We start from the raw sequence: 24961 nt of genomic DNA, 5'->3' as shown, positions 1-24961 counted from the left end.
ATATGACTGGAGATTGCACCCTGACTAAAATTATGACCAAAATAAATCCATATGCAGCGTGTGGACAACAAGTGGGCGATCTTCAATCTCTGGTACTACTGCCGATTCTTGCTCTGCCTTGATACCAATAAAAAGAAGAAATACAGAGGTTTTTGTTAAGTTTGCTATAAAAAATTCAAACAATTTCAATTATTTTGTGAGCAAAAACCCCTTTACTGCCTACAGTGACCTTTCTGTGGAATCTGCATGAAATTAGGATTGTTTAGAATGTTTCTTGTGATGATGAAACACCACTCAGCAATCAGTCTCTCTACGGTTAATGTTGCTAGATTTCTGGGGTCTCATTTATAAAACTGTGCGTAGGATCCCTACTAAAAGTTTGTGCGCCCAAAAGCCAAAAATGGCGTACGGCAAAAAAATTCCAATTTATAAAACGTACGCACACTTGTAAGCAATGTTCCCTTAGATGTGCGTATGTGAACCAGCCTCATATCCCGCCCTGTACTCGCCCATTTTTAACCATCAATAGTCAATGCAAATCACCGCATGAATGCTGTTTGGCATGTAAATGAGAGTGGAATCCCATATATACAGTACCTGGAAAACTGGCATGTGACCCGCCAATTAATTAATCCAAGAAAGTGAAAACGTGTATTTCTGTTACTTTGAATAATGGCAACAGATGAGAAAAGAGGGAAAAAAATTTCTCAGACACTGAGATTGAAACACTTGTAGGGGAGGTGGAGGCTCGGAACACTCTGTTATTTGATGGCCACAGCAGTGGGGTCACTAATAAAAAGAAGCAGTGCGAGTGGCAAAGTGTCAGCGTGCCACAATGTTTGTGAGGGTCATGTTGGAGTCACATATGATTTGCACATTAATAGAATGCACATGCTTTCTATTAACATAAGCAAATTCATTTTCAGATGTGCCCTTATAGAAACATGAGTGCAGTCAATTGTGCCGATTACATTTGGCAAACCAGACATTGCTGCAAATTGCATTTTAATTTTTTCTCACACAGTGTAGGGGAACCTGATGTATCGACTAATATTAACTATACTATCCAAAACGACAGATATTATGGCACTCAGGGATGGCTCTGATATACCAGACCTATAGGGTGAGATGATAGATTCCAATAGAATTATTTCATACACAAAAAAGTCTTAGAGACAAAGTTGAGGATTACTTAAAGTGTTTTTATATAAATAATTTACCTTAGTGGTTAGCACGTTCGCCTCACACCTCCAGGGTCGGGGTTCGATTCCCGCCTCCACCTTGTGTGTGTGGAGTTTGCATGTTCTCCCCGTGCCTCGGGGTTCCCTCCGGGTACTCCGGTTTCCTCCCCCGGTCCAAAGACATGCATGGTAGGTTGATTGGCATCTCTGGAAAATTGTCCCTAGTGTGTGTGTGTGTGTGTGTGTGTGTGTGTGTGTGTGTGTGTGTGAGTGAATGAGTGTGTGTGTGCCCTGCGATGGGTTGGCACTCCGTCCAGGGTGTATCCTGCCTCGATGCCCGATGACGCCTGAGATAGGCACAGGCTCCCCGTGACCCGAGGTAGTTCGGATAAGTGGTAGAAGATGAATGAATGAATGAATAATTTACCTGTCTGCCAATTCCCACTGGAAACAGCTGGTTGCCAAGCGGGACCCTGGGTGCAACAGCGGAAGACGCGAGCCGGGCCCGGTCGAGGACCTCTCCCCCTCCGCCGCCACCGGTCTTCGAGAACCCCACCCGGAACTGCTACGCCCCTTCACGATTATCGTCTGGCACATCTGTGCTACTGTGGCTATCCTTCACATTGATACAAATGCACACATACAGTAGCTCATCCTATAGAAACTGTGTCTGTTTCCCGAGTAGTGAGAGAAAAAAATAAATGCATGAGAATTTCTCAAAATAATCTTACTGTAATTAGACCAGAAAAATGCCAAAGAAACAAAAACAGTTCCTAAAGTTTGGGCTTCTGAACATTAGATCACTTGCACCCAAAGCAATTATTGTAAATGAAATCATCTCAGAAAATAGCCTTACTGCACTCTGTCGTACTGAAACTTGGATTAAACCAAATGAATACATCGGTCTAAATGAGTCTACACCATCAGGATATATCTATAAGCATGAGCCTCGTCAGACTGGTCGTGGAGGTGGTGTTAACACTATCTTTAGTGATTTCCTTACTGTTACTCAGAGAACACAGTATAGATTTAATTCTTTTGAAGTGCTTGTTCTTAATGTCTCACACTCACAAATGCACTCGAAAAAATCCCTGATGTCTCTTGCTCTAGCGACCGTGTAATGACCCCTGGGGCCCTACACTGATTTTTCTTAGAGAATTTGCAGATTTTCTTTCACACGGAATAGATGTCACTGATATAGATATCATACCTCAAAGTGAAGACATCACAGACCATTACCTCATAATTAGGGATGAGCGAGTACAGCATTATCTGTATCTGTATCTGTATCTGTTAAACATATGAATTATCTGTATCTGTATCTGTACTCAGAGTGGGTGGGGCTAGTTTTAAAATGGTCGGGGCTTTAACCGGTAATAATTAATTTGTAATATTTATAACACTAGCTTACTACCTTTATGTTTTTATGAAATACAGCAAAAATGTGTCAGACACTCAGTGTCTGGTTACTGGTTAGAGACAGCTGAAGGTTTAAAAAAGAAAAAAAATCTCCGACAGGCAGAGACACAATGCGAGTCGCATTCTACCAAGCAAGCACCATGTCTGAACGAACCCACGTTTACCAGAACTCTACTGGTTAGTAAGTACGTATTATTAACGTTACAACTCATAATGAACACACTACCTGTAGAACAGACTAACTGTGTCTCACCACATTGTCGACTCGGTAGAACTATTCCGACCACTAAAGACAGATTCGCAAATACAGTTGTGTTCAAAATTATTCAACCCCCAATGCTGTAAATGGTTTTAGGGAATTTAGTGTACATTTGTAATTGTATTCAGAATGAAATCCTACAAGGACTTCTTAAAGAACCATATGCAACTAAAATGACATCAATTAGTTTTGTAATACAGTAGTAAATGTTTCTTTTGTGAATTCTTCATTGACATAATTATTCAACCCCTTAAAGACTACCACTCTGAAGAACAGAGGTTCAATGAAGTGTTTTCAATCAGGTATTGAAAACACCTGTGGATATCAGGGAGCAGCAATAAAGCCTAATAAGCACCAATTAGGCAGCTTTAAAATGACTGTGATACTCAGCTCCTTCTAGACATTTATTGGTGTGGTTACAAACATGGTGAGGTCAAGAGAATGGTGAAGGAAGACAAGAGAACAGGTGATTACTCTTCACAGGAAGGGCAATGGCTATAAGAAGATTGCAAAGATGTTAAACATACCAAGAGACACCATAGGAAGCATCATTCGCAAATTCAAGGCAAAGGGCACTGTTGAAACGCTACCTGGTCGTGGCAGAAAGAAGATGCTGACTTTGACTGCTGTGCGCTACCTGAAGCGTAGAGTGGAGAAAAGTCCCCGTGTGACTGCTGAGGAACTGAGAAAAGATTTGTCAGATGTGGGTACTGAAGTTTCTGCTCAGACAATACGGCACACCCTGCGTAATGAAGGCCTCCATGCCAGAACTCCCAGGCGCACCCCCTTGCTGTCCCCAAAGAATAAGAAGAGTCGACTGCAGTATGCCAAAAGTCATGTGGACAAACCACAGAAGTTTTGGGATAGTGTTCTGTGGACTGATGAAACAAAATTAGAACTGTTTGGGCCCATGGATCAACGCTATGTTTGGAGGAGGAAGAACAAGGCCTATGAAGAAAAGAACACCTTGCCTACTGTGAAGCATGGCGGGGGGTCAATCATGCTTTGGGGCTGTTTTGCTTCTGCAGGTACTGGGAAGCTTCAGCGTGTGCAAGGTACCATGAATTCTCTTCAGTACCAGAAGATATTGGATGACAATGTGATGCAGTCCGTCACAAACCTGAGGCTTGGAAGACGTTGGACCTTTCAACAGGACAATGATCCCAAGCATACCTCCAAGTCCACTAGAGCATGGTTGCAGATTAAAGGCTGGAACATTTTGAAGTGGCCATCGCAGTCACCAGACTTAAATCCGATTGAGAACCTCTGGTGGGACTTAAAGAAAGCAGTTGCAGTGCGCAAGCCTAAGAATGTGACTGAACTGGAGGCTTTTGCCCATGATGAATGGGCGAAAATACCCGTAGATCGCTGCAAGACACTTGTGTCAAGCTATGCTTCACGTTTAAAAGCTGTTATAACTGTAAAAGGATGTTGTACTAAGTACTAAGATTGAATGTCACTTGGGGGTTGAATAAAACTGATAATGATGTGAGCTCAGAAAAGACATTTGTGGTTATTTCATTATAAATGTTATGTTATATTTGTCTGACCTACATGTGCCTCTTTGATTTAATTGTAAGCAGGATGACTGAATGATCATAATCAATGTCAAACCGACCAAAACAATCAATTTCAGTGGGGGTTGAATCATTTTGAACACAACTGTAACCTACCTGATCTGTCTGGACTTCTTACTGTACCCTTAAACACAAACCATCTAGATGTAATGACTAACAGCATAGGCACTATATTCACTAGCACATTAAACAGTGTTGCCCCCATCCGATTTAAGAAGGTTGGAGACAAAACACCTGCACCGTGGTATAATAGTCATACTCACACCCTCAAAAGAGAAACCCATAACCTCGAGCGAAAGTGGAGAAAAACCAAATTAGAGCTTTTTAGAATTGCATATAAGGAAAGTATGTCCAGCTATAGACAAGCTCCAAAAGCTGCTAGGGCTCTGAGCACCTGGGAAAACTCATAGAAAATAACCAGAACAATCCCAGGTTTTTATTTAGCACAGTGATTAGATTAACAAAAAAACAGAAATGTGAACACACTGTTCCATCACAGTTCAGTAGTGAAGATTTTATGACATTCTTCACTGATAAAATTAAAAGCATCAGGAACAAAATAGGTGATGTTCAACATGTAAGAGCACCTTGTGACCCAGTCTCACCTAAAGCTCTACACTCACAACTACAGTGCTTCACAAGCACAGGACAGGAAGAGTTAGATAAACTTATTACTACAGCTACATCAACAACTTATTCACTAGACCCCATTCCAACTAAATTACTGAAAGAAGTATTACATAAAGCTGGTGAGCCTCTCCTTAATATTATTAACTCCTCCTTTTCTCGATATACATGCTTCACTTAGGGAATATTATTAGAAGGCATGGGATTAATTTCCATTGTTATGCTGACGATTTACATTTACATTTACAGCATTTGGCAGACGCCCTTATCCAGAGTGACGTACATAAGTGCTTAAATCTCTAACATTGAATACATTAATGCTGGCTCACTAAGTTACATACTTAAGATACCATGAGTTTAAAACATTTGTTCAAAGTTACAATGAAAAAGTGTCAAAGGTGTGTTTTTTTTTTGTTTTTGTTTTTTTTTTTAAATGCGAAAGAATTAAGGAAAGAAGTGCTCGTTGAAGTGTTTCCTGAATAAGTAGGTCTTCAACCGCCGCTTGAAAATATCCAGTGACTCAGCTGTCCGGACCTCTAGGGGAAGTTCATTCCACCACCTTGGTGCCAGTACAGAGAAGAGTCTTGTAGTATACTTGCCTCTTACCCTGAGAGATGGTGGAACCAGTCGAGCAGTGCTGGTAGATCGGAGGGTGCGGGGTGCAGTGCGAGGAGTGATGAGGGCTTTGAGGTAAGAGGGAGCTGGTCCATTTTTGGCATTGTAGGCCAGCATCAGTGTTTTGAATCTGATGCGTGCAGCTACCGGAAGCCAGTGGAGGGATCGCAGCAGCGGGGTGGTTATATATACACAGTTATATATCTCATCAAAACCAGATGAAATAGCTAAATTGTCCAAATTAACTCAGTGCCTTAGAGAGATAAAAGATTGGATGAGCTGTATTTTTAATAATTTATATAAATTATTTTTAATAATTTTCTGTTGTTAATCTCTGATAAGACAGAAATACAATTTATCGGTCCAAAAACCAGTACACAGAAACTCTCACAATTCAACTTCCATTTAGAGGGATGTACTGTTACTAGTAGCTCTACAGTGAAAGACCTGGTGTTTATTAGACAGCAACTTGCCTTTTGAAAATCATATCGCCCAAACCACAAAAACAGCCTTCTTTCACCTTAGAAATATTGCCAAGCTGAGAAACATCCTGTCTGTATCTGATGCTGAGAAGCTAGTTCATGCATTCATGACCTCTAGACTGGACTATCGTAATGCGTTACTAGGTGGTTGTCCTGCATCTGTAATAGGCTACAGTTGGTCCAGAATGCAGGTGCCAGAGTTCTCACCAGGACAAGAAAGTATGACCATATAACCCCAATTTTATCATCTCTACACTGGCTACCTGTTAAGTTTAGAATTGATTACAAACTGCTGCTACTTACGTACAAGGCTCTTAATGGTTTAGCTCCCATGTATCTAACTAGTCTTCTAACACGTTACAATCCTTCACACTCTCTGAGATCACAAAACTCCTGGTAGTTCCCAGAATATCAAAGTCTACCAAAGGCAGTAGAGCGTTTTCTTATTTAGATCGCAAACTTTGGAATAGTCTTCCTGATAGTGTTCAGGGCGCAGACACACTTTCCCAGTTTAAATGTAGATTAAAAACTCATCTCTTTAGTCAGGCATACACATAATACATCCCAAAATATTGTGTACTACTAAATCAGACTTGCACATTTTATGAACAGCAGATATGAGATGAGGCCGACTCTGAGAATCCTGAGGCATCTAGAGATTTACCAGCTCCAGTCAGACTCTGCATTACTAAAGAAGAGATGTGAACTCCATGTGATCTTTTGCATCTATATAACATTTGTTTGACTGTATATTTATAATCACACCCCCAGTGTCACCCATATGAGGATGGGTTCCCCTTGAGTCTGCTTCCTTTCAAGGTTTTGTTCCTTTACCATCTAAGGGAGTTTTTCTTTGCCACTGCTGCCTGAGTCACCTCAGGCTTGCTCATAAATACATATACTTTGTGAACTAAATCTAGCTAATATTAAGCTTGAACTTTGCATTATATTAATCTTCATATTATTCTTTATAATAACCTTTTGTTCTATGTTTATGTTCTGTAAAGCTGCTTTGAGCTGTAAAAAGTGCTATACAAATAAACTTGAATTGAATTGAATTGAATTGTTGAAGACCTGTATGTTTTGGCCTTAGGGATATTTTTGAGTATTTTTTTGCCCGTGATACTGTCAGGTCTTAGCCCGGACTTTGGCCACATGCTTTTGTTTATATTCTGTGTTCACATGTCTGCCCTGCCCTTGTCTCGTCATCCCCGCCTCTGTACACCTGTTCTTCATGTTTCTAATTGTTGTTAGTATTTAGTCAAGCCTTGTTGTTGTCATGATGTTGTCACCTGTTGTCTAGTCTGTGTCCCTGTTTCGTGTTTTTTTTAAGTTATTAAACCTGTTTATTTTAGGCTATCCTGCATTTGGGTCTGTTTTTACCCCCGCGTCCCTGATATCTTCATATAAAAGAATCCTGACACACAGTGACTGGGGTAAGCATGTGCCAACTGATGGCAATAAAGAACGATCAGCAGATTTAGTTGGAATGGGGTCTAGTGAATAAGTTGTTGATGTAGCTGTAGTAATAAGTTTATCTAACTCTTCCTGTCCTGTGCTTGTGAAGCACTGTAGTTGTGAGTGTAGAGCTTTAGGTGAGACTGGGTCACAAGGTGCTCTTACATGTTGAACATCACCTATTTTGTTCCTGATGCTTTTAATTTTATCAGTGAAGAATGTCATAAAATCTTCACTACTGAACTGTGATGGAACAGTGTGTTCACATTTCTGTTTTTTTGTTAATCTAATCACTGTGCTAAATAAAAACCTGGGATTGTTCTGGTTATTTTCTATGAGTTTTCCCAGGTGCTCAGAGCCCTAGCAGCTTTTGGAGCTTGTCTATAGCTGGACATACTTTCCTTATATGCAATTCTAAAAAGCTCTAATTTGGTTTTTCTCCACTTTCGCTCGAGGTTATGGGTTTCTCTTTTGAGGGTGTGAGTATGACTATTATACCACGGTGCAGGTGTTTTGTCTCCAACCTTCTTAAATCGGATGGGGGCAACACTGTTTAATGTGCTAGTGAATATAGTGCCTATGCTGTTAGTCATTACATCTAGATGGTTTGTGTTTAAGGGTACAGTAAGAAGTCCAGACAGATCAGGTAGGTTACAGTTGTGTTCAAAATGATTCAACCCCCACTGAAATTGATTGTTTTGGTCGGTTTGACATTGATTATGATCATTCAGTCATCCTGCTTACAATTAAATCAAAGAGGCACATGTAGGTCAGACAAATATAACATAACATTTATAATGAAATAACCACAAATGTCTTTTCTGAGCTCACATCATTATCAGTTTTATTCAACCCCCAAGTGACATTCAATCTTAGTACTTAGTACAACATCCTTTTACAGTTATAACAGCTTTTAAACGTGAAGCATAGCTTGACACAAGTGTCTTGCAGCGATCTACGGGTATTTTCGCCCATTCATCATGGGCAAAAGCCTCCAGTTCAGTCACATTCTTAGGCTTGCGCACTGCAACTGCTTTCTTTAAGTCCCACCAGAGGTTCTCAATCGGATTTAAGTCTGGTGACTGCGATGGCCACTTCAAAATGTTCCAGCCTTTAATCTGCAACCATGCTCTAGTGGACTTGGAGGTATGCTTGGGATCATTGTCCTGTTGAAAGGTCCAACGTCTTCCAAGCCTCAGGTTTGTGACGGACTGCATCACATTGTCATCCAATATCTTCTGGTACTGAAGAGAATTCATGGTACCTTGCACACGCTGAAGCTTCCCAGTACCTGCAGAAGCAAAACAGCCCCAAAGCATGATTGACCCCCCGCCATGCTTCACAGTAGGCAAGGTGTTCTTTTCTTCATAGGCCTTGTTCTTCCTCCTCCAAACATAGCGTTGATCCATGGGCCCAAACAGTTCTAATTTTGTTTCATCAGTCCACAGAACACTATCCCAAAACTTCTGTGGTTTGTCCACATGACTTTTGGCATACTGCAGTCGACTCTTCTTATTCTTTGGGGACAGCAAGGGGGTGCGCCTGGGAGTTCTGGCATGGAGGCCTTCATTACGCAGGGTGCGCCGTATTGTCTGAGCAGAAACTTCAGTACCCACATCTGACAAATCTTTTCTCAGTTCCTCAGCAGTCACACAGGGACTTTTCTCCACTCTATGCTTCAGGTAGCGCACAGCAGTCAAAGTCAGCATCTTCTTTCTGCCACGACCAGGTAGCGTTTCAACAGTGCCCTTTGCCTTGAATTTGCGAATGATGCTTCCTATGGTGTCTCTTGGTATGTTTAACATCTTTGCAATCTTCTTATAGCCATTGCTCTTCACAGGAAGCCATTGCTGCTTATAGCCATTGCTGCTCCCTGATATCCACAGGTGTTTTCAATACCTGATTGAAAACACTTCATTGAACCTCTGTTCTTCAGAGTGGTAGTCTTTAAGGGGTTGAATAATTATGTCAATGAAGAATTCACAAAAGAAACATTTACTACTGTATTACAAAACTAATTGATGTCATTTTAGTTGCATATGGTTCTTTAAGAAGTCCTTGTAGGATTTCATTCTGAATACAATTACAAATGTACACTAAATTCCCTAAAACCATTTACAGCATTGGGGGTTGAATAATTTTGAACACAACTGTAACTTTGATTTGTTACACAAGTAATTAATTTTTTAACCAAACTTTATTGTTGTTACTGTATATGTAATAATAAATAGTGAAAGATACCAGACAAAAACATGGGAAAAGCATTTTTAAGAAGCTGAATACCAAATGAATGTATGAAGTGTGAAGTCTGACAACTGACTGAAAACATCTAGCAGAATAATAACTGAATAATGTATGATAAAGTTGCCACTAAAAAAAAACTGATTCATAAACTCATTCATTCATTCATCTTCTACCGCTTATTCGAACTACCTCGAGTAGTTCATCTCAGGCGTCATTGGGCATCAAGGCAGGATACACCCTGGACGGAGTGCCAACCCATCGCAGGGCACACACACACTCTCATTCACTCACGCAATCACACACTACAGACAATTTTCCAGAGATGCCAATCAACCTACCATGCATGTCTTTGGACCGGGGGAGGAAACCTGAGTACCCGGAGGAAACCCCCGAGGCATGGGGAGAACATGCAAACTCCACACACACAAGGTGGATGCGGGAATTGAACCCGCAACCCTGGAGGTGTGAGGCGAACATGCTAACCACTAAGCCACCGTGACCCCCTAATTCATAAACTGATTTTTTATAATTATTTTTTTCAAACTTTCAAACTGTTACTTTTCTATGGTCAATGAGAATTATACATTGATAAACACTTAAGCACACCTCATATACATAACTACTCAATAATCAAATGTGTGAGTAAACAAAAACTTTACAATGAGCAGCTGTGTTGATCTTGAGTAAAAAGGGACATGATGGTAGCATTTGACTGCTGGGTTTTCAAAGCTGTTTACATTCAAATTTAGAATATCTGCAGGAGTTCTAAATTTGAATGTAACTTAAAGAAGTGCTTTGTTGTCTACAGAAACACATCTAGTGCTCTGGAAAGAGTTTATATGCCCTAAATTCATCGTCTTTTGGATTTTATTCTACAGGGAATACACATTTTAGACTTTATATAATCTAAAACTAAGCATTCAAATAACTAGTGGCTCAATCTTTTAGAAATATCTAGATGTATTGTATTATGTAGAGACACTGACCACACCCAGACTAGTTTAAAGAATGTGCAATACAATAAACACAGACAAAAAATGAAACTAAATACGTGAGAAAGAAATATTATCTGGTTTCACACCTAGAAACCACTGTAAATAAGTTCATACCAGCAAGTAAGAAACTAAACAGTAACGGTACATGGCAAAGAAAGTGATTTATGTCTAAAATTAGATTTATGGGATCATCAAATTTGAAAAGAAATAAAACAACTCTTGTTATTTACTGTGCTAAGCAGTGTTGAGTCCCGTACACTAATTGGAAGGCTGTTTTGCGGTTCATCTTGTGAGATGAAGTTAGTTGAGTCTGCAGACTTAACAGAGCTCAGTCTGGGAGCACAGACTGACTTGTAAGTCAATTTCTTGACCTGCTTGCATTCTCTGTGGTTGACTTGCGGTCCCAGATCTTTAGCTATACTTTGTTGATAGTGTGGGATTCCCCTGAGTTGGTTCTCATGGTTCTTGTGGGCTAAGGCAGATCACTCAATACTTTGGTGGCTGGCTTCCCACACTTATTTACTGCATCTGAAAAATTCTTATACCACCTGAAAGTTGATGGGGCTAGCCTTGCTTAGGAACAGTGGGGGATAGTAGCTGAACGTGCACTTCAAAGGGGTAAGCTGGTATGCAGAGTGATGCAGATATAAGAGGGAAAAATTGCAGAAATTATGGTGTTTTCTAGGATGTTGGTATGCTCAGTGGGGAAGATAGCTATGCATGACCAGGGGTGTTGCGGTGTGGGCAGCTGCACCAGTTTGTCAGTCGACAGGTTTCTGAAAACTATTTCTTTGGTGCAGGCAGCACAGGAGGTTGTTCACCAGCCTTCTTGCCCTCTGGAGAGTGATTAATAACTTGGTGAAACAGGTCAGTGAATCATTCATTCAATGCCTTTTCCTCCTTGATACCAGACAGCAAAAGCCTACTTCAGTGGTGAGCAGATTTAGGAAGCTTGAAATGGGGAAAATGGGGGATGAAGTAATTTTATGTGGCCTGGACATACCTTCAGGACTGGTAATATACAGGCCATATGTGAAGGCCATGGTGCATGATGGAGACTAGCACTGTTGTATAATGCCAAATTCATTATACTCATGCTAAGTATATTGGATGGAGGCCAGTGCTCAAAGAGAGGAACTGTTCTTGCTTTTCAGCATCGCTCAATCGTGAATTCACAATCAAAGTTAAGTAGACCATTGTTTGAATTTATTTTAATTTACCATCACTGCTTACTGCCTCATGTGGCTGCCTATACTTTGCAGCCTTACTGTATACTATACTTGCCTTACTGACAAAATAAAGGAACATAAATAAATTTCAATTATACAAAAAATAGCATGTTTTTCTTCTCCACAACTCTATATTCTCCTTTCAAATCCCAAGGTTAGACTTTTAGAATGGAACTAAAACACCTGATTTTAGAACACAATACTTTCATTAGTATGGTGTAGGACCTTTGCTACCAGCAGAGCACAAATTCTCACTCACACTCTCACTCATTCTCTACCACTTATCCGAACTATCTCAGGTCACAGGGAGCCTATGCCTATCTCAGGCGTCATCGGGCATCAAGGCAGGATACACCCTGGATGGAGTGCCAACCCATCGCAGGGCACACACACACTCTCATTCACTCACACAATCACACACTACGGACAATTTTCCAGAGATGCCAATCAACCTACCATGCATGTCTTTGGACCCGGGGAGGAAACTGGAGTACCCAAAGGAAACCCCCAAGGCACGGGGAGAACATGCAAACTAATCAAATTGAACCCCCAACCCTGGAGGTGTGAGGCGAACGTGCTAACCACTAAGCCACCGTGCCCCCCCAGAGCACAAATTCATTTTTGGAAATGAATGCAGAACAGTGGCCAGGTCACTATGTGATGCTGGTTGAGGAAAATGTTTCCTTACACATTCTTAAAAAAACCCAAAATGGCTTAATAATATTCAGACCTGGTGAACGTGGAGGTCACTACAAATGTTCAACTTCATTTTCATGTACATTAAACCTCTTTGTCAGTCTTGCTGAGTGTATTGGTGGATTGTCCACCTGGTACATGCCACCACCTTCACTGAGTGCACATGGTCTTCCAGAATGGTTTGGTAGTTTTTGGCAGTAACATGCCCATTAACCACAATTAGTGGGGCTAGGGAAAGCCATGATTTTGCAACCCAAACCATTACTGATCCACCACTTGCCACACTCTAGGCACCAACAGTTTGGATGGTAAGCTACTTTGGTGCTTCTCCACATTGAACTCTCCCAGATGTAGGGAAGACAATGAAGTTGATTCCTCTGATGGCACCACTGAGACCAACATTTGGCACTGGCACCAGTGAGCAACCCTTTGGCTTATGAAAGCCCATCCATGACTCTTGACTCTGCAGAGCTCCTGATGAACAGTTTTATTGGAAAACAGGAGAGACAATGTGCACACTTAATTCTGCAGTGAGTTGAACAGCTGTGGTTTTATGTTTTTATGTTTTATACAGACATTACCCTGAATTCCATGGCTCTCAAAACACTACAAAGACTTGCTTGTCTCATTGTTCAACCCCTGTATATTTAGGGGTACAAAACTAGAATCTGCTTAAAACCCAACATCTTTGAATGGAGATTAGAGTAAGATTGAATAATTGGTAGACTCGAGCATGCAACTGAGAAATTAATATGAGGGAGTGACATGGATGCAGGCAGCGAGACCTGAGCTGAACTTCTAAATAAATTTCTATGGCGGATAAAGAATCCGCCATATAAATAAAAAGTATAATAAAAAGTTTGTGTATTTGAGATTGTATCATAAAAAGTATAAGCTGAAAAGTACTCAGAACCATAAACAAACGGAAACAAAGAACATTTTTATGTTGTTCCATACCTGCCTCTTTTTTCCTCATTTTTGATTCGATTTGTTTCTCAGCATATTTTAAACAAAATCTGAATAAAAAAAAAATCTGAAAAATGTAAATTTCCTTCTGTATAAAACTAAATAAATTAAAAATCACTACATTGGCTTTAATGTTGTTAATGAAATGTTCTGCAAGCTCAACCTATGTTAATAATAAATAGTACATTTTCTCTAAAATTTTGATTGAATAAACAAAGTTCCTGAGCTCCAAAGTTGGCTAAAACAGTTGAATTCCAAAGACTCTGTTAATGTTGTTGAAAGCTACTGAAAACCTCTTTTTAACAGTTTTCATGTAACTGTATAGCATATAATGCACGTTAATCATTGTTACACACCTGACATTCCTGTCCAACCAGTGACCACAGTGACTGGAGAGAATATAAAAGGTGCAGGATGAAACAAAGAGCAAAGCATTTACCATGAGTGCATTTATGCTGAAGTCTGGGTGCGTGGTCTTGGCACTGCTTATATTTGTAAAAGGTAAGACATTTTGGATATCACTAATAACATAAATGTATCACTATTGTTATAATGCATGAGATAAGCACTGAAGCAACATTAATGAAAGCAATTTACATTCAAAGACATACAATGTGAATTCAAAGGCTTTTTTTCATCTGTGATGTAAAAACAAAAATTAACATTAACTACAATTTACTTGTATACAAGACATCTTATGAAATGAAGTATTTCCAGATCACTAAAGTGGCATGTAATTAAAATAACAATGTTTATGTTTTTGTTTTAATTCTGCTCTTGTTTATTACCAAACTGTTATCATCTAACAACAGCATATAGTTTTTGGAGACAAATTGACATCTTTGAATGATCAAAAGATTATTTGTCAGGACAATAAATTAGTACCTTAGAAAATACATTATGTTTTCAGCCCTAAAAAATGCATTCCACAAGAGTGAGAAGTTCAAAGTACATCATAAAATCCATTGTTATGTAGTAATGAATATATGATAATGTTATGTCACTATTAAACTTTTACAGTTTTCTCTCTTCCATCGCAGTTTCTCTAGGCCAGATAAGCAGTAAGTGCTTTTTTTGTTCTTCATCTAAATGTGGACATTCCAAATTATATAATTAAAAATCGGACAGTTAGATTTCTCACTTTTCTCAGCATGTGGTCAAGCACCTTTAAACTACCGTATTGTGGGGGAACAGAGCACCTCAGCAGGCGCGTGGCCATGGCAGGTTAGTTTGCATAGCCCTGTTAAGAGCAGACATTTCTGTGGAGGATCCCTCGTTAATAAGGAATGGGTTACGACTGCAGCACACTGTTTCCCAAGGTCAATATCAAACACAGTTGCATACGTAACACCACACAAAAACAGCTAGCTGCACAAATGACGGAACATCTGTTGTCTTTGTATAGCACTGGCACGTCTGACGTCTGGCTTGGTTGTGTATTTGGGGAAGCAAGCTCAGGAAGGAGTAAATCAAAATCAACTCACCAGACATGTCACCAAGATTATCAAACACCCGCAGTACAACAACATCACCAATAATAATGACATCGCCCTGATTCTTCTGAGCTCCTCTGTGACCTTCACAAACTACATCAGACCTGTGTGTCTTGCTGTCCAAGGCAGCAATTTTCCCTCTGGTACCCAGTGCTGGATCACAGGCTGGGGAGATATCGCCTTAGGAGGTAATCTGTAATCATGTATACTTATCTGCTTTGATTTGTGTAAACTCAAGAATGATTCTTTGTGGTCACTGGCTGAAAATAACCCTATAACCCTGAAAATAGTCCTATAAATGAGCAAAATACTGAACACATATGGTGAGAATCATCTACCTACAGAGAGGAAGCACAGTTTATTAGGGATTTTTCCACCCTACACTTGTAAAATTTACTTGTATCGCAATGTACATTGTGTATAGACAATGACCAAAGACTCGCTAATACAGAAAAACAAAAAAGAAGATGGCACACTGGAAAATACTGTAAGACACAGCCCATGTTCATGACCTCCAGTTTGTTTGTGTTTGTGTATGTGTGTAGTGCGGCTGCCTTCTCCTGGTGTGTTGCAGGAGGCACAGGTTCCTGTCATCGGCAGAACTCAGTGTGACACACTATTGGGACCAGGAATCATTACCAACAAGATGATCTGTGCTGGATTATTACAAGGAGGCAAGGACACCTGCCAGGTACAGCCAGATTCCTCAGAATTTCACTCAACAAAACCAAAGTATTTGACATATTTGAGCATTTGATTTTAGTTCAAGTTTTTCTTGGTTTATTTCCTGAAAGGGGGACTCTGGAGGTCCAATGGTGACTAAGCAGGGAAGAGTCTGGATTCAGGCCGGTATCACTAGCTGATAGCAATTCACCTGGTGTGTACACACTGGTGTCCCAGTACCAGGCCTGGATATCCAGCATCATCAAAAAAACCTACCTGGTTTTGTCAAGTTTCCCTCTGTGGGTTAGTCTAAGGTAAGACACATATATAATCCCTTCAGTTACAACTTAATAATAATAGTTTTCTATATTTGTCTCTCTACATTAATGTGTATTTGTCTCAGCAGGTGCTAATAAATAGAGGTTTAAATGAAGAATGAAGATTAACATAATGTTACATACCTCCATTTATCTACTGATTTGTTTTTCTGTGATGTAAATAATGGGTTTCAAACTACTGTTTGGCTGATTTTGTGTCTACTATAGTTTGACTATAATTAACCATGATCACTGTCATAAATAAGCATATAGCAGCAATAATGAGTCAGCATTTCTTTTGGGTGTGGCATATTTGTGGGAAAATCAGGTTGTTATCAATCACATTTTAGCTCAGGTGAACATTTATATATCTTCAGTAAACACTTTACTGTATCTGTCAGAGAGTCATTAGTGTGTCAGGCACACTAATGCACACTACATGTGTCTAGTCTGCAAGTCCTTGTTACAGACTTGCAGAAATCTTAAAAAATAACAACAAAAATGATCTGGTTGTTTTATCTGCAAATATCAGGACCTAACCTGAGAGTTACAGAGGCACTGCCTTTTATCAGTAATAAGATCATGATCAACTAACAGTTTAGTAGTTGATTATATTGATCTGGCAAAAGAAAAAACAAGTACATATCATGTGATGCTATGATTGGTGGTTGTCAATGGAAACCAGTGATCCCAATGGATTCCATCAAACCAGCAATGGAATTGACAAGCATTTAAAAACAGATGTAACTGCAGGAGAGTTTAACAGACATGAGAGGAGGCAACCCAAAGAAAACAAAAGCTAATGACAAACCAACCTGGCAATAACAAACACGGATAACAACAAATGTTTATAGACATTGAGAGTGGAGGATTGTCTGCTGGGAGTTTGAGTCTGCATTTTTCCTCTGGGCCTTAACCTTCCTAGTGGATGAGGTAAGCCAGTTGATCCTCAGTATCAAGTGGAGGAGGTCAGGTGGTATCTGGCTGGTTGGAGGACAAAGAACCTGGTCTGATGAGCCACAGGCATGCATGATTAAAAAAGCAGAGACAGAGTGGAGGAGTGTTGGCTACTCAGAGTCCCTGGCAGCCATGTTTCGCAGCCACAAGACAACCAAAGCTGTAGAGCTATTCAATGTTTACACAACTGTTTAAAGGATATTGCATGATATAAACATCTATGGATGTCATACAAAAAGGAAAAAACACATGCTTATTCTTTGGCAGGAATACACAAGATTACATTTTGCTAATGCTACCATAGTGACTACAGGGTCCCAGCAGTGAAGCATGGTGGTGGGAGTTTAATGATATGGGGCTGAGTGCAAAATGTGTTGAGAGATGAGGTCTTATAGATGGCACCATGAATGCCTGTGGAGATTATAATATACTACCTGACAAGATACCAGAGGTTTGGGAGAGAGAACTATTTCAGCATGATAACGATCCAAAGCACACTGCCAAAAGCATGCATGTTTTAAAAGAGGAACAAAAGGGAAAACTATGATGTGGACAAGTATTTTGCCTGAAGTGATTCCAAAAGAACACCTTTGGTCTAATTTAAAGATAAAGCTTGAGCAATACACCCCTCCATGATGAGGTAAGTGTCATGAAAAATAAAGGTGCAGATACAAATATTTAAATCTCAATAATAATAATAAATCTCAAAGAAGCACTGACTTGTTTGCATTTAGTTCTTACTGTGGGGCCTGTTTATATTCAGTTTAAACAGTAATGTAGTTATTGAAATGTCATCAACTATGTGATATTGCAGACACACACATATCCACACACACACACGCACACGCACACACACACACACACACACACACCCCAAGTGGCTAAGGCTTATAAAATTCATGTGACAAAACACAACACATAAAGATTATGCCTCAAGGACATTAACTACTTTAAAAAAAAGGTATGTGGGTAAAGTAAATCTTGTCTTAAGCAGTTAAAAAAACATGGAATTAAGATTAGCTCTATTTAGGTAAAAAATAATCTGAATTAGAATTGCACGTATAAATTAAATGTGGGGGTGGTTGAAGAAAGATTTACTCTGACTAGCAGTAAAATTATATTATATACTTAACATGGTAATACAACAAATTCCATGAATACGAGTTTACTGGTCCCTCAAGGGTTCTTATGCAGTATTGGTACAATTCATGATGAAGTTTGTGAAGCTTATTAAGTAATAATGGACCTTGATGGTCAAATTGTGTTTGGAAAAACAATAACAGCGACAATACAGTATATAGGCTCTTAAAATTGTGAAATGTAATTTCATACTAATATCAAGTACCAGTGAAGACTAAGCCAAATAATACTTAAATTATTTCATTACTGTGTTAGAATGAGGTCATGAAAAATGGTTCACAACAAATTGCTCTTACCAACTGTACTCATAAGAACCATACAAAAAATGTTTTTGAGTAAAATGTTCTTTATTCAGAATTACTGATTATATTCATACACCCTATATAATTAGGAAAGCAATACAGTCCTTATATGTTACAATCAGATTATAAAACAAGGTCACAGATAAACATAACTTATAAATAAAAAAGTTTAAACGGTGGTAGTCTTGAGGCACGTAGGATCAACGGTGCTGCTCAGGGAAATTTGCATGGTTGAAATCTCCCATGAGATTTGCATGGTTGAAATCTCCGGCGATGATAAACAGTCCGTCGGGGTGAACATTCTGCAGGTCGCTAATAGCTCTGTATAGCTCACTTAGCATCTCTTTAGCATTAGTGCTAGGAGGAATGTAAACTCTGACAATGTAAACAGTGGTGAATTCTCGTGGTAAATAAAATGGCCTGCATCTAACAGTCACAAAGTCCACTGAAGATGAGCAGTAAGTAGAAACAAGCACAGAGTTCTTGCACCATTCTGTGTTGATATAAACACACACACCACCACCGCGAGTCTTACCGCACAGACGGGATTTCTGTTGGATCTAAAATAAGGTGAGCCCATAGAGCTGAATGGCGGCGTCCGGAACTCTGTCGCTGAGCCACATCTCCATGAAAACAAACACGCAGCAGTTTCTAATCGCTTGCCGTTTTGCACGTTTGAGTCGGATGTAATCCAGCTTATTGTCCAGGGACCAAACGTTGGCTGGTAGAATTCATGGGAGAGCCGGCCATCTAGGGTTTGTTTTTAGCCTAGCACGGACACCCGCCCAGTACATCATCGTGCAGGTTGGTTGTTGCACAATATGTACTCTATCAGTTCCAGGTGGTTGTATACCTGAACACCGCTGTCTCTGGTGTCCATGTAGTAGAAATTGTCAGGCTAAGAACCGCAAATAAAACCTTAAAAAACGTAGATAGCACCATATTGAATCCGGAGTGGCCGCTGCGTGATACTGCCGCGTCGCCATCTTGGAACCTTGGTTGATGACTCATTGCAGCTACTGTAGCAGACGGTCGGATTAGCGTGCTTGTCTGCTCCCTGGCCCTGGCTCCAGATTGTCACCGATTAACTAGGTCTGTTTTTAAACTATTTATGACTGTGATGGGTTTCATCAGTAAAAACGAGTCAGCAAACAGAGCGGAGGTGCAACAGCCAACTACCTGGTGTAGAGCCAACAACCTGTCTCTGAATGTTGAATGGATCATCAAGAGCGCCAAATTCATTGACCTGGTAACTCAACCCCAGCTCCATCAGTAAGAAATGTCCTACGAAGGTTGAGGAATAGGGTTAGGGTTAGTGAGGGACGTCGCTTCACTTCCTGGTTTCCCGTGAAGAATGCCGCCTCACTTCCTGTCCGCGGGGGGTGTTGCAGGCCCCCCTCCTGCCTTGCTGTGTGCCTTGCTCCCCCTCCTGGATCTCACCAGGATTGTGGTCTTCTCGAATATGTTTTGATACGGCATTTGATTCTCGAGGGAGGGTACTGTCAGGATCCAGCCCGAACTTTGGCCATGTGTGTTTGTTTTTCTGTGTTCATGTGTCTGCCCCGCCCTGGTCTCTTCCTTCCCGCCTCTGCACACCTGTTCATCATGTCTAACTGTCATGTGTATTTAACCATGCCGCATTGCCTATGGCGGCGCAGAATCCTTGTTGTCGTCTTTGTCACGTGGTTTGTCACCTCGTGTCATGTCTTTTGTTGTGTCTGTGTTCCGGTTTTTGTGTCTTTTATTTAATAAATCTGTTTATTTTAGCTATTCTGCATTTGGGTCTGTTTTTATCCCCTCACCGCTGACACAGCCACAGTGCAGTCAAAGAAGTTGAAAGTAAATTTTACTTTGCACAGGTTGTGCCTGAATTATTTAAATAAATTTTAAATATGCTCTGCTTTTAGCTCTCTGTTTTCAACAACCCTACATTAGGACAAATGAATGTTTAGTATGTGTAAAGTGAACAATGATGATTGAGAATGAACAATGAATTATATATGTGAATATAATAATTTTATATAATTTTAATAAGATGTTATTCTAAGCTTAAGACTGTAACCCATGAAACCCAGTAAAAATGTAACCCAGTTCCATTAAAATATCGTAAAGCTTTACTCCGATTTATTCACTGAGGTGGAGCTAAAACCTATTGCTGTTACTCTTGCTTATTATCTGTTGCTCTGGCAATGATGTAGGCAGAACACCTATTATAATATGATAGTCATGACTAAGTCTCTAATTTCTCTTTTTGTCCTTGAACATTTGCTTGCGTAAAGAATTTATAAGGGAACATGAAGTACACTCAACCATGTAGTTATCATAATTAACCCAAATTAAATACATATTAATGCAGATAAGTACAAAAACAAAACACTAAAGGGTGGAGATGCCTGTTTACCTCCTTGTAACCTGTGTCTAGATAATTTTATGCATTGTGCTGCTGTCACAGGATTGTCTGATTGGATAATTAACAGGATTTACCAGGATATAATTATTACATAGAAACCTAAAGACCTACATGCAAAAATAAGTTTAAATACATAATCATAAAATGCTAACAAACTGTGCCACAAATATGCATATGGCTGGAACCATTTTTTCACTGCAGCTGCATTCATGCATTTATTATCAAGTTCCCTTTCAAGAGAGCTCTAACGCTGGGTCATGGCTTGACATACTGTAATGCCCCAGAGGAATGAATGTCTAAAGTGTCTGAGGGGCAGGTGAACACTGCAATTTTATTGGCTGTTTCCTCTCAAGGTTTCTTCCTCTTCCATCAAAGGGAGATTTTACTTGCATTTAAACATTATGTGGCTAAGCAAACTAAAAACAAGAAGTTTAATGCAGTTAATTGCAGCATCCAACAACAGAAGAACACCTGAGTGGCCTGTGTTGATAGAAAAGTTCCGTATGCTTCTAATGTTGTAAAGGAGTGTCTCAGCAAAGGTTAGCAAAGGTTGAGTACAGAGTGTAAGATCTAAGGGTTTTTCAGACAGATCACAAGATCTAGCCATGGGTAAGCATCTCCAGAGGTAAACAACAGTTTAGTTTTGCTGGGATTAACTTTCAATTGCCATTTGTGATGAGATTTTGCAACACATACTGAGATCTGAGCAGAAAGATGAGCTGAGTGTTATCTGCATAGCAGTGGTATGAAAACCTATGTGAGGGTCTGATCTCACCAAGAGAACAGAAGAGAACCAAGCACTGAGCCTTGGGGGAAACCAGTGGAGAGACTCCAGCTGTGGAGTCCTTCCAAATATGGATAACCTCCATATATAAAGTCATGTAATTGGTTAATCTGAAAGAGATGATCTGCTCCAGAAACTGCCGAAAAATCTGAAGGTACTAATCTACTAACCCTAACTCTGTGTGTGTGTACTGTGTGTGTGTAGTGTGGCTGCCCTCTCCTGGTGTGTTGCAGGAGGTAGCAGTGGCCATTGTTTCAACAAGTTTGTGCAAGCTTTCCAGGGATCTGGATCCATCACCAAAAACATGATTTGTGCTGGACACGTGCCAGGTACATACAGAACCACACATACAATACACAATGGTGTTGGAGTACCAGTCCTGTATAACCAGCATCATCAATACTGACCTGCCTGGCTTTGTCACATTTACCAATGCAGGCTAGAAAAAGGTAAGACTCACCTACACAAAGGATCATCTCCAATATGCACTAATGTCTGTTTCTAAACATCTGTAACAGCTTCAGCTACCATGACAGTGAAGTGTTACCCACTGGGATAAAGTCATCTACATGATGTTCTGCCTAATGTCATTTTGATTGCTAGCTTCAGCACCAGACCCCAATTTAGGATTTCTTATTTTTATTTCTTCTTCCTCTATCCTAATGTGTGTGTTTGTGTCTCAGCAGACGGCCGTCCAATCACAGACAATGACAGTGGTTCTGTGCAAATGTTATATAACCTTTAATCATCATATACGAGATTAGTTTGGTTATTCAAACTTTTTAAGACTTATTCAGGTATTAGATTAGATTAGTTTTATATTTGCAAATTAAAAAAAGAAATTTTGCATTGAGATCAATTTTGTTGTGTCATTATTCTGTGAAATATCTGTGCAAGTGGCCCAGCTACAGTATAAATAATATCCTGTGCTCAGGATAGCCCCAGAGACCTGTTCTTTGCTGACTGAAGTGGAACCTGATGTGGTCTTCAGCTGTTGTAGCTCATCCACCTTCTGTAAAATTGCTTTACCATTGTAATGTGAGTGGAATGTTAATGGAAAGTCCATGTTAAAATCAGTATATAACTCTGGACTGGTCAGACGGTTGTGCTAGTTAATTTATGCATTGTGTAAAAATGTAGTAGTTGTAACTATCAGAAAACGGGGTGTCTTTACGGAAGCAGAATAAGACCCAAATGCAGGGATAATGTGAAACTGGGATTTTACGGTGGCCGAGAAGTGCAAAACACATTAACAAATCCGAAAACGCAACGACAAGTCAGACAATCCGGAAATGGTAGTGTATTGTTTTTGAATGGAAACTTACCGATCATTGGACAAGACACCTGTCACTCAAGATATACAGGTATGGAATCTTATGTGTAATGTGTAAAGTTCTCCGTTTAAATATAAGAAAATGACAGAATTACGCCACAGTAATCCATTCCATCCATCCATTCCAACTTTTCCCTGCAGCAGACTGTTGAACTTCATGTATACCTTGAGTGACAGGTGTGTTGTCCAGTGATCGGTACGTGTTCCAATCACAAACTATACCAACCTCTTCCGGGTTGTCTGATTTGTCATTGTGTTTTCGGATTTGTTAATTTGTTTTGCACTTCTCGGCCACCGTAGTACGGCCACCATAGGATTTATATGGAAAAAACAAACAAAAGGACTACAGATTAAGGAAGGGGTGGGGCAACAAACGTGATACACAAAACAAAAGCACATGGCACAGATAAACAAAGCCTGCCAGAATGTCCCCCTAGTGCCCAGGCCGGGAATTGTCCAAGCCATTCCTGACAGTAACTACAAAATTGTGCAGTAATTTTCTATTTTAAAATTATGTTAAAATGATAATTAAATAGGCTAATAAAGGTAATTTCCCTGTACCTCTTAATACCTCCTTCTCCTTGTCATAATTATTTTGTTATCATAATTAATTAGATTGTTCTGGTTGAGTGAAACTGAATGTTAAAGCATCATGTGGCACAAGATTACAACAAATCACAATAGAATGACAATATCATAACATGATTCTGGACCATTCCTGGACTGGAACACAGCTGAAGAGAAATACTGGAAGTTTGGGATTATGCCAGACTTAAAGGAAATGTTAGACTTAATTAGACTTAATTGGTCTACAGATGTAGAAAAAAACTGAGTGAAGGCATTAAATAAATGAATGTATTGAGAGCGATTGCACTTTGGATGACATTTACAGGTGCATCTCAATAAATTAGAATGTCGTGGAAAAGTCAACTCAAATAGTAATTCTTGTATTATATAAATTCAGTAAACACAGACTGAAGTAGTTTAAGTCTTTGGAAAATGAGAAACAAGAGACCAAAACAATGCAGATGAGCTGAAGGCCCCTGTCAAAGAAACCTGGGCTTTCAAACCACCTCAGCAGTGCCACAGACTGATCACCTCCATGACAGGCTGAACTGAGGCAGTAATTAAAGCAAAAGGAGCCCCAACCAAGTATTGAGTACATATACAGTAAATGAACAAACTTTCCAGACTTCGGTCTGTGTGTACTGAATTTATATAAAACACGAGTTTCACTATTTGACTTGAATTACTGAAATAAATGAACTTTTCCACAACATTTTAATTTATGAGATGCACCTGTATTTTCCCCATTTCTTTAGAAGTGACTCTCTATAGAAATACAATGACATTAATTGTTGAATCATCCTCTGACATGAGGAAGAGATGAGGATGTTGAGGTTCTCTTTAGGAGTGACAGAGGATGGACAGGATTAGGAACAAGCACATCAGAGGGACAGCTCAGGTTGGCTGAGGACAGAGAGACAAGATTGAGATGGTTTGGACATGTACAGAGGAGGGAGATGGTTATATTGGTAGAAGGAGGTTGGAGATGGAGCTGCAGGTACGAGGTCAAGAGTAAGGATAAAGAGGCGATATATGGACGTGTTAAATGAGGACAAGAAGGTAATTGGTGTGAGAGTCGAGGATGATGAGGATAGAGTTAGGTGGAAACTGATGATTCACTGTGGTGACCCCTAACAGGAAAAGACCAAAGTAGAAGAAGATTTGTGTTCTATAAAAATAAGAATAAGAAACATTTTGTGTTGATACATGAACATTGTTCAACACACTGCACTAAGAATGACAGACAC

At 39.8% G+C, this 24961-nt stretch overlaps 1 protein-coding gene across 1 annotated transcript; it reads left to right on the top strand.

The window, feature by feature from the left end:
* Positions 1-14200: 14200 nt before the first annotated feature.
* Positions 14201-16104, top strand: LOC132843899 (serine protease 27-like). Its single transcript, XM_060867023.1, has 6 exons — positions 14201-14249; positions 14789-14809; positions 14899-15062; positions 15153-15429; positions 15787-15932; positions 16036-16104. The coding sequence occupies exons 1-6, from the start codon at positions 14201-14203 to the stop codon at positions 16102-16104; spliced, it is 726 nt and encodes a 241-aa protein (XP_060723006.1).
* The last annotated feature ends 8857 nt before the right edge of the window (positions 16105-24961 follow it).

This window comes from Tachysurus vachellii, chromosome 4 (genome assembly GCF_030014155.1).
Source record: "Tachysurus vachellii isolate PV-2020 chromosome 4, HZAU_Pvac_v1, whole genome shotgun sequence".
Lineage (NCBI taxonomy): Eukaryota > Metazoa > Chordata > Actinopteri > Siluriformes > Bagridae > Tachysurus > Tachysurus vachellii.
This window is presented reverse-complemented; position numbering and strand designations above follow the sequence as displayed.

What these genes read in the sequence shown, in the direction of transcription:
- LOC132843899 (XM_060867023.1), top strand. Translation starts at nt 14,201, where the DNA reads ATGCTGAAGTCTGGGTGCGTGGTCTTGGCACTGCTTATATTTGTAAAA. An exon ending in CGACTGCAGCACACTGTTTC is followed by an intron (nt 15,063 to 15,152) that starts CCAAGGTCAATA and finishes TGTCTTTGTATA; the next exon opens with GCACTGGCACGTCTGACGTC. An exon ending in GAGGCAAGGACACCTGCCAG is followed by an intron (nt 15,933 to 16,035) that starts GTACAGCCAGAT and finishes ATTTCCTGAAAG; the next exon opens with GGGGACTCTGGAGGTCCAAT.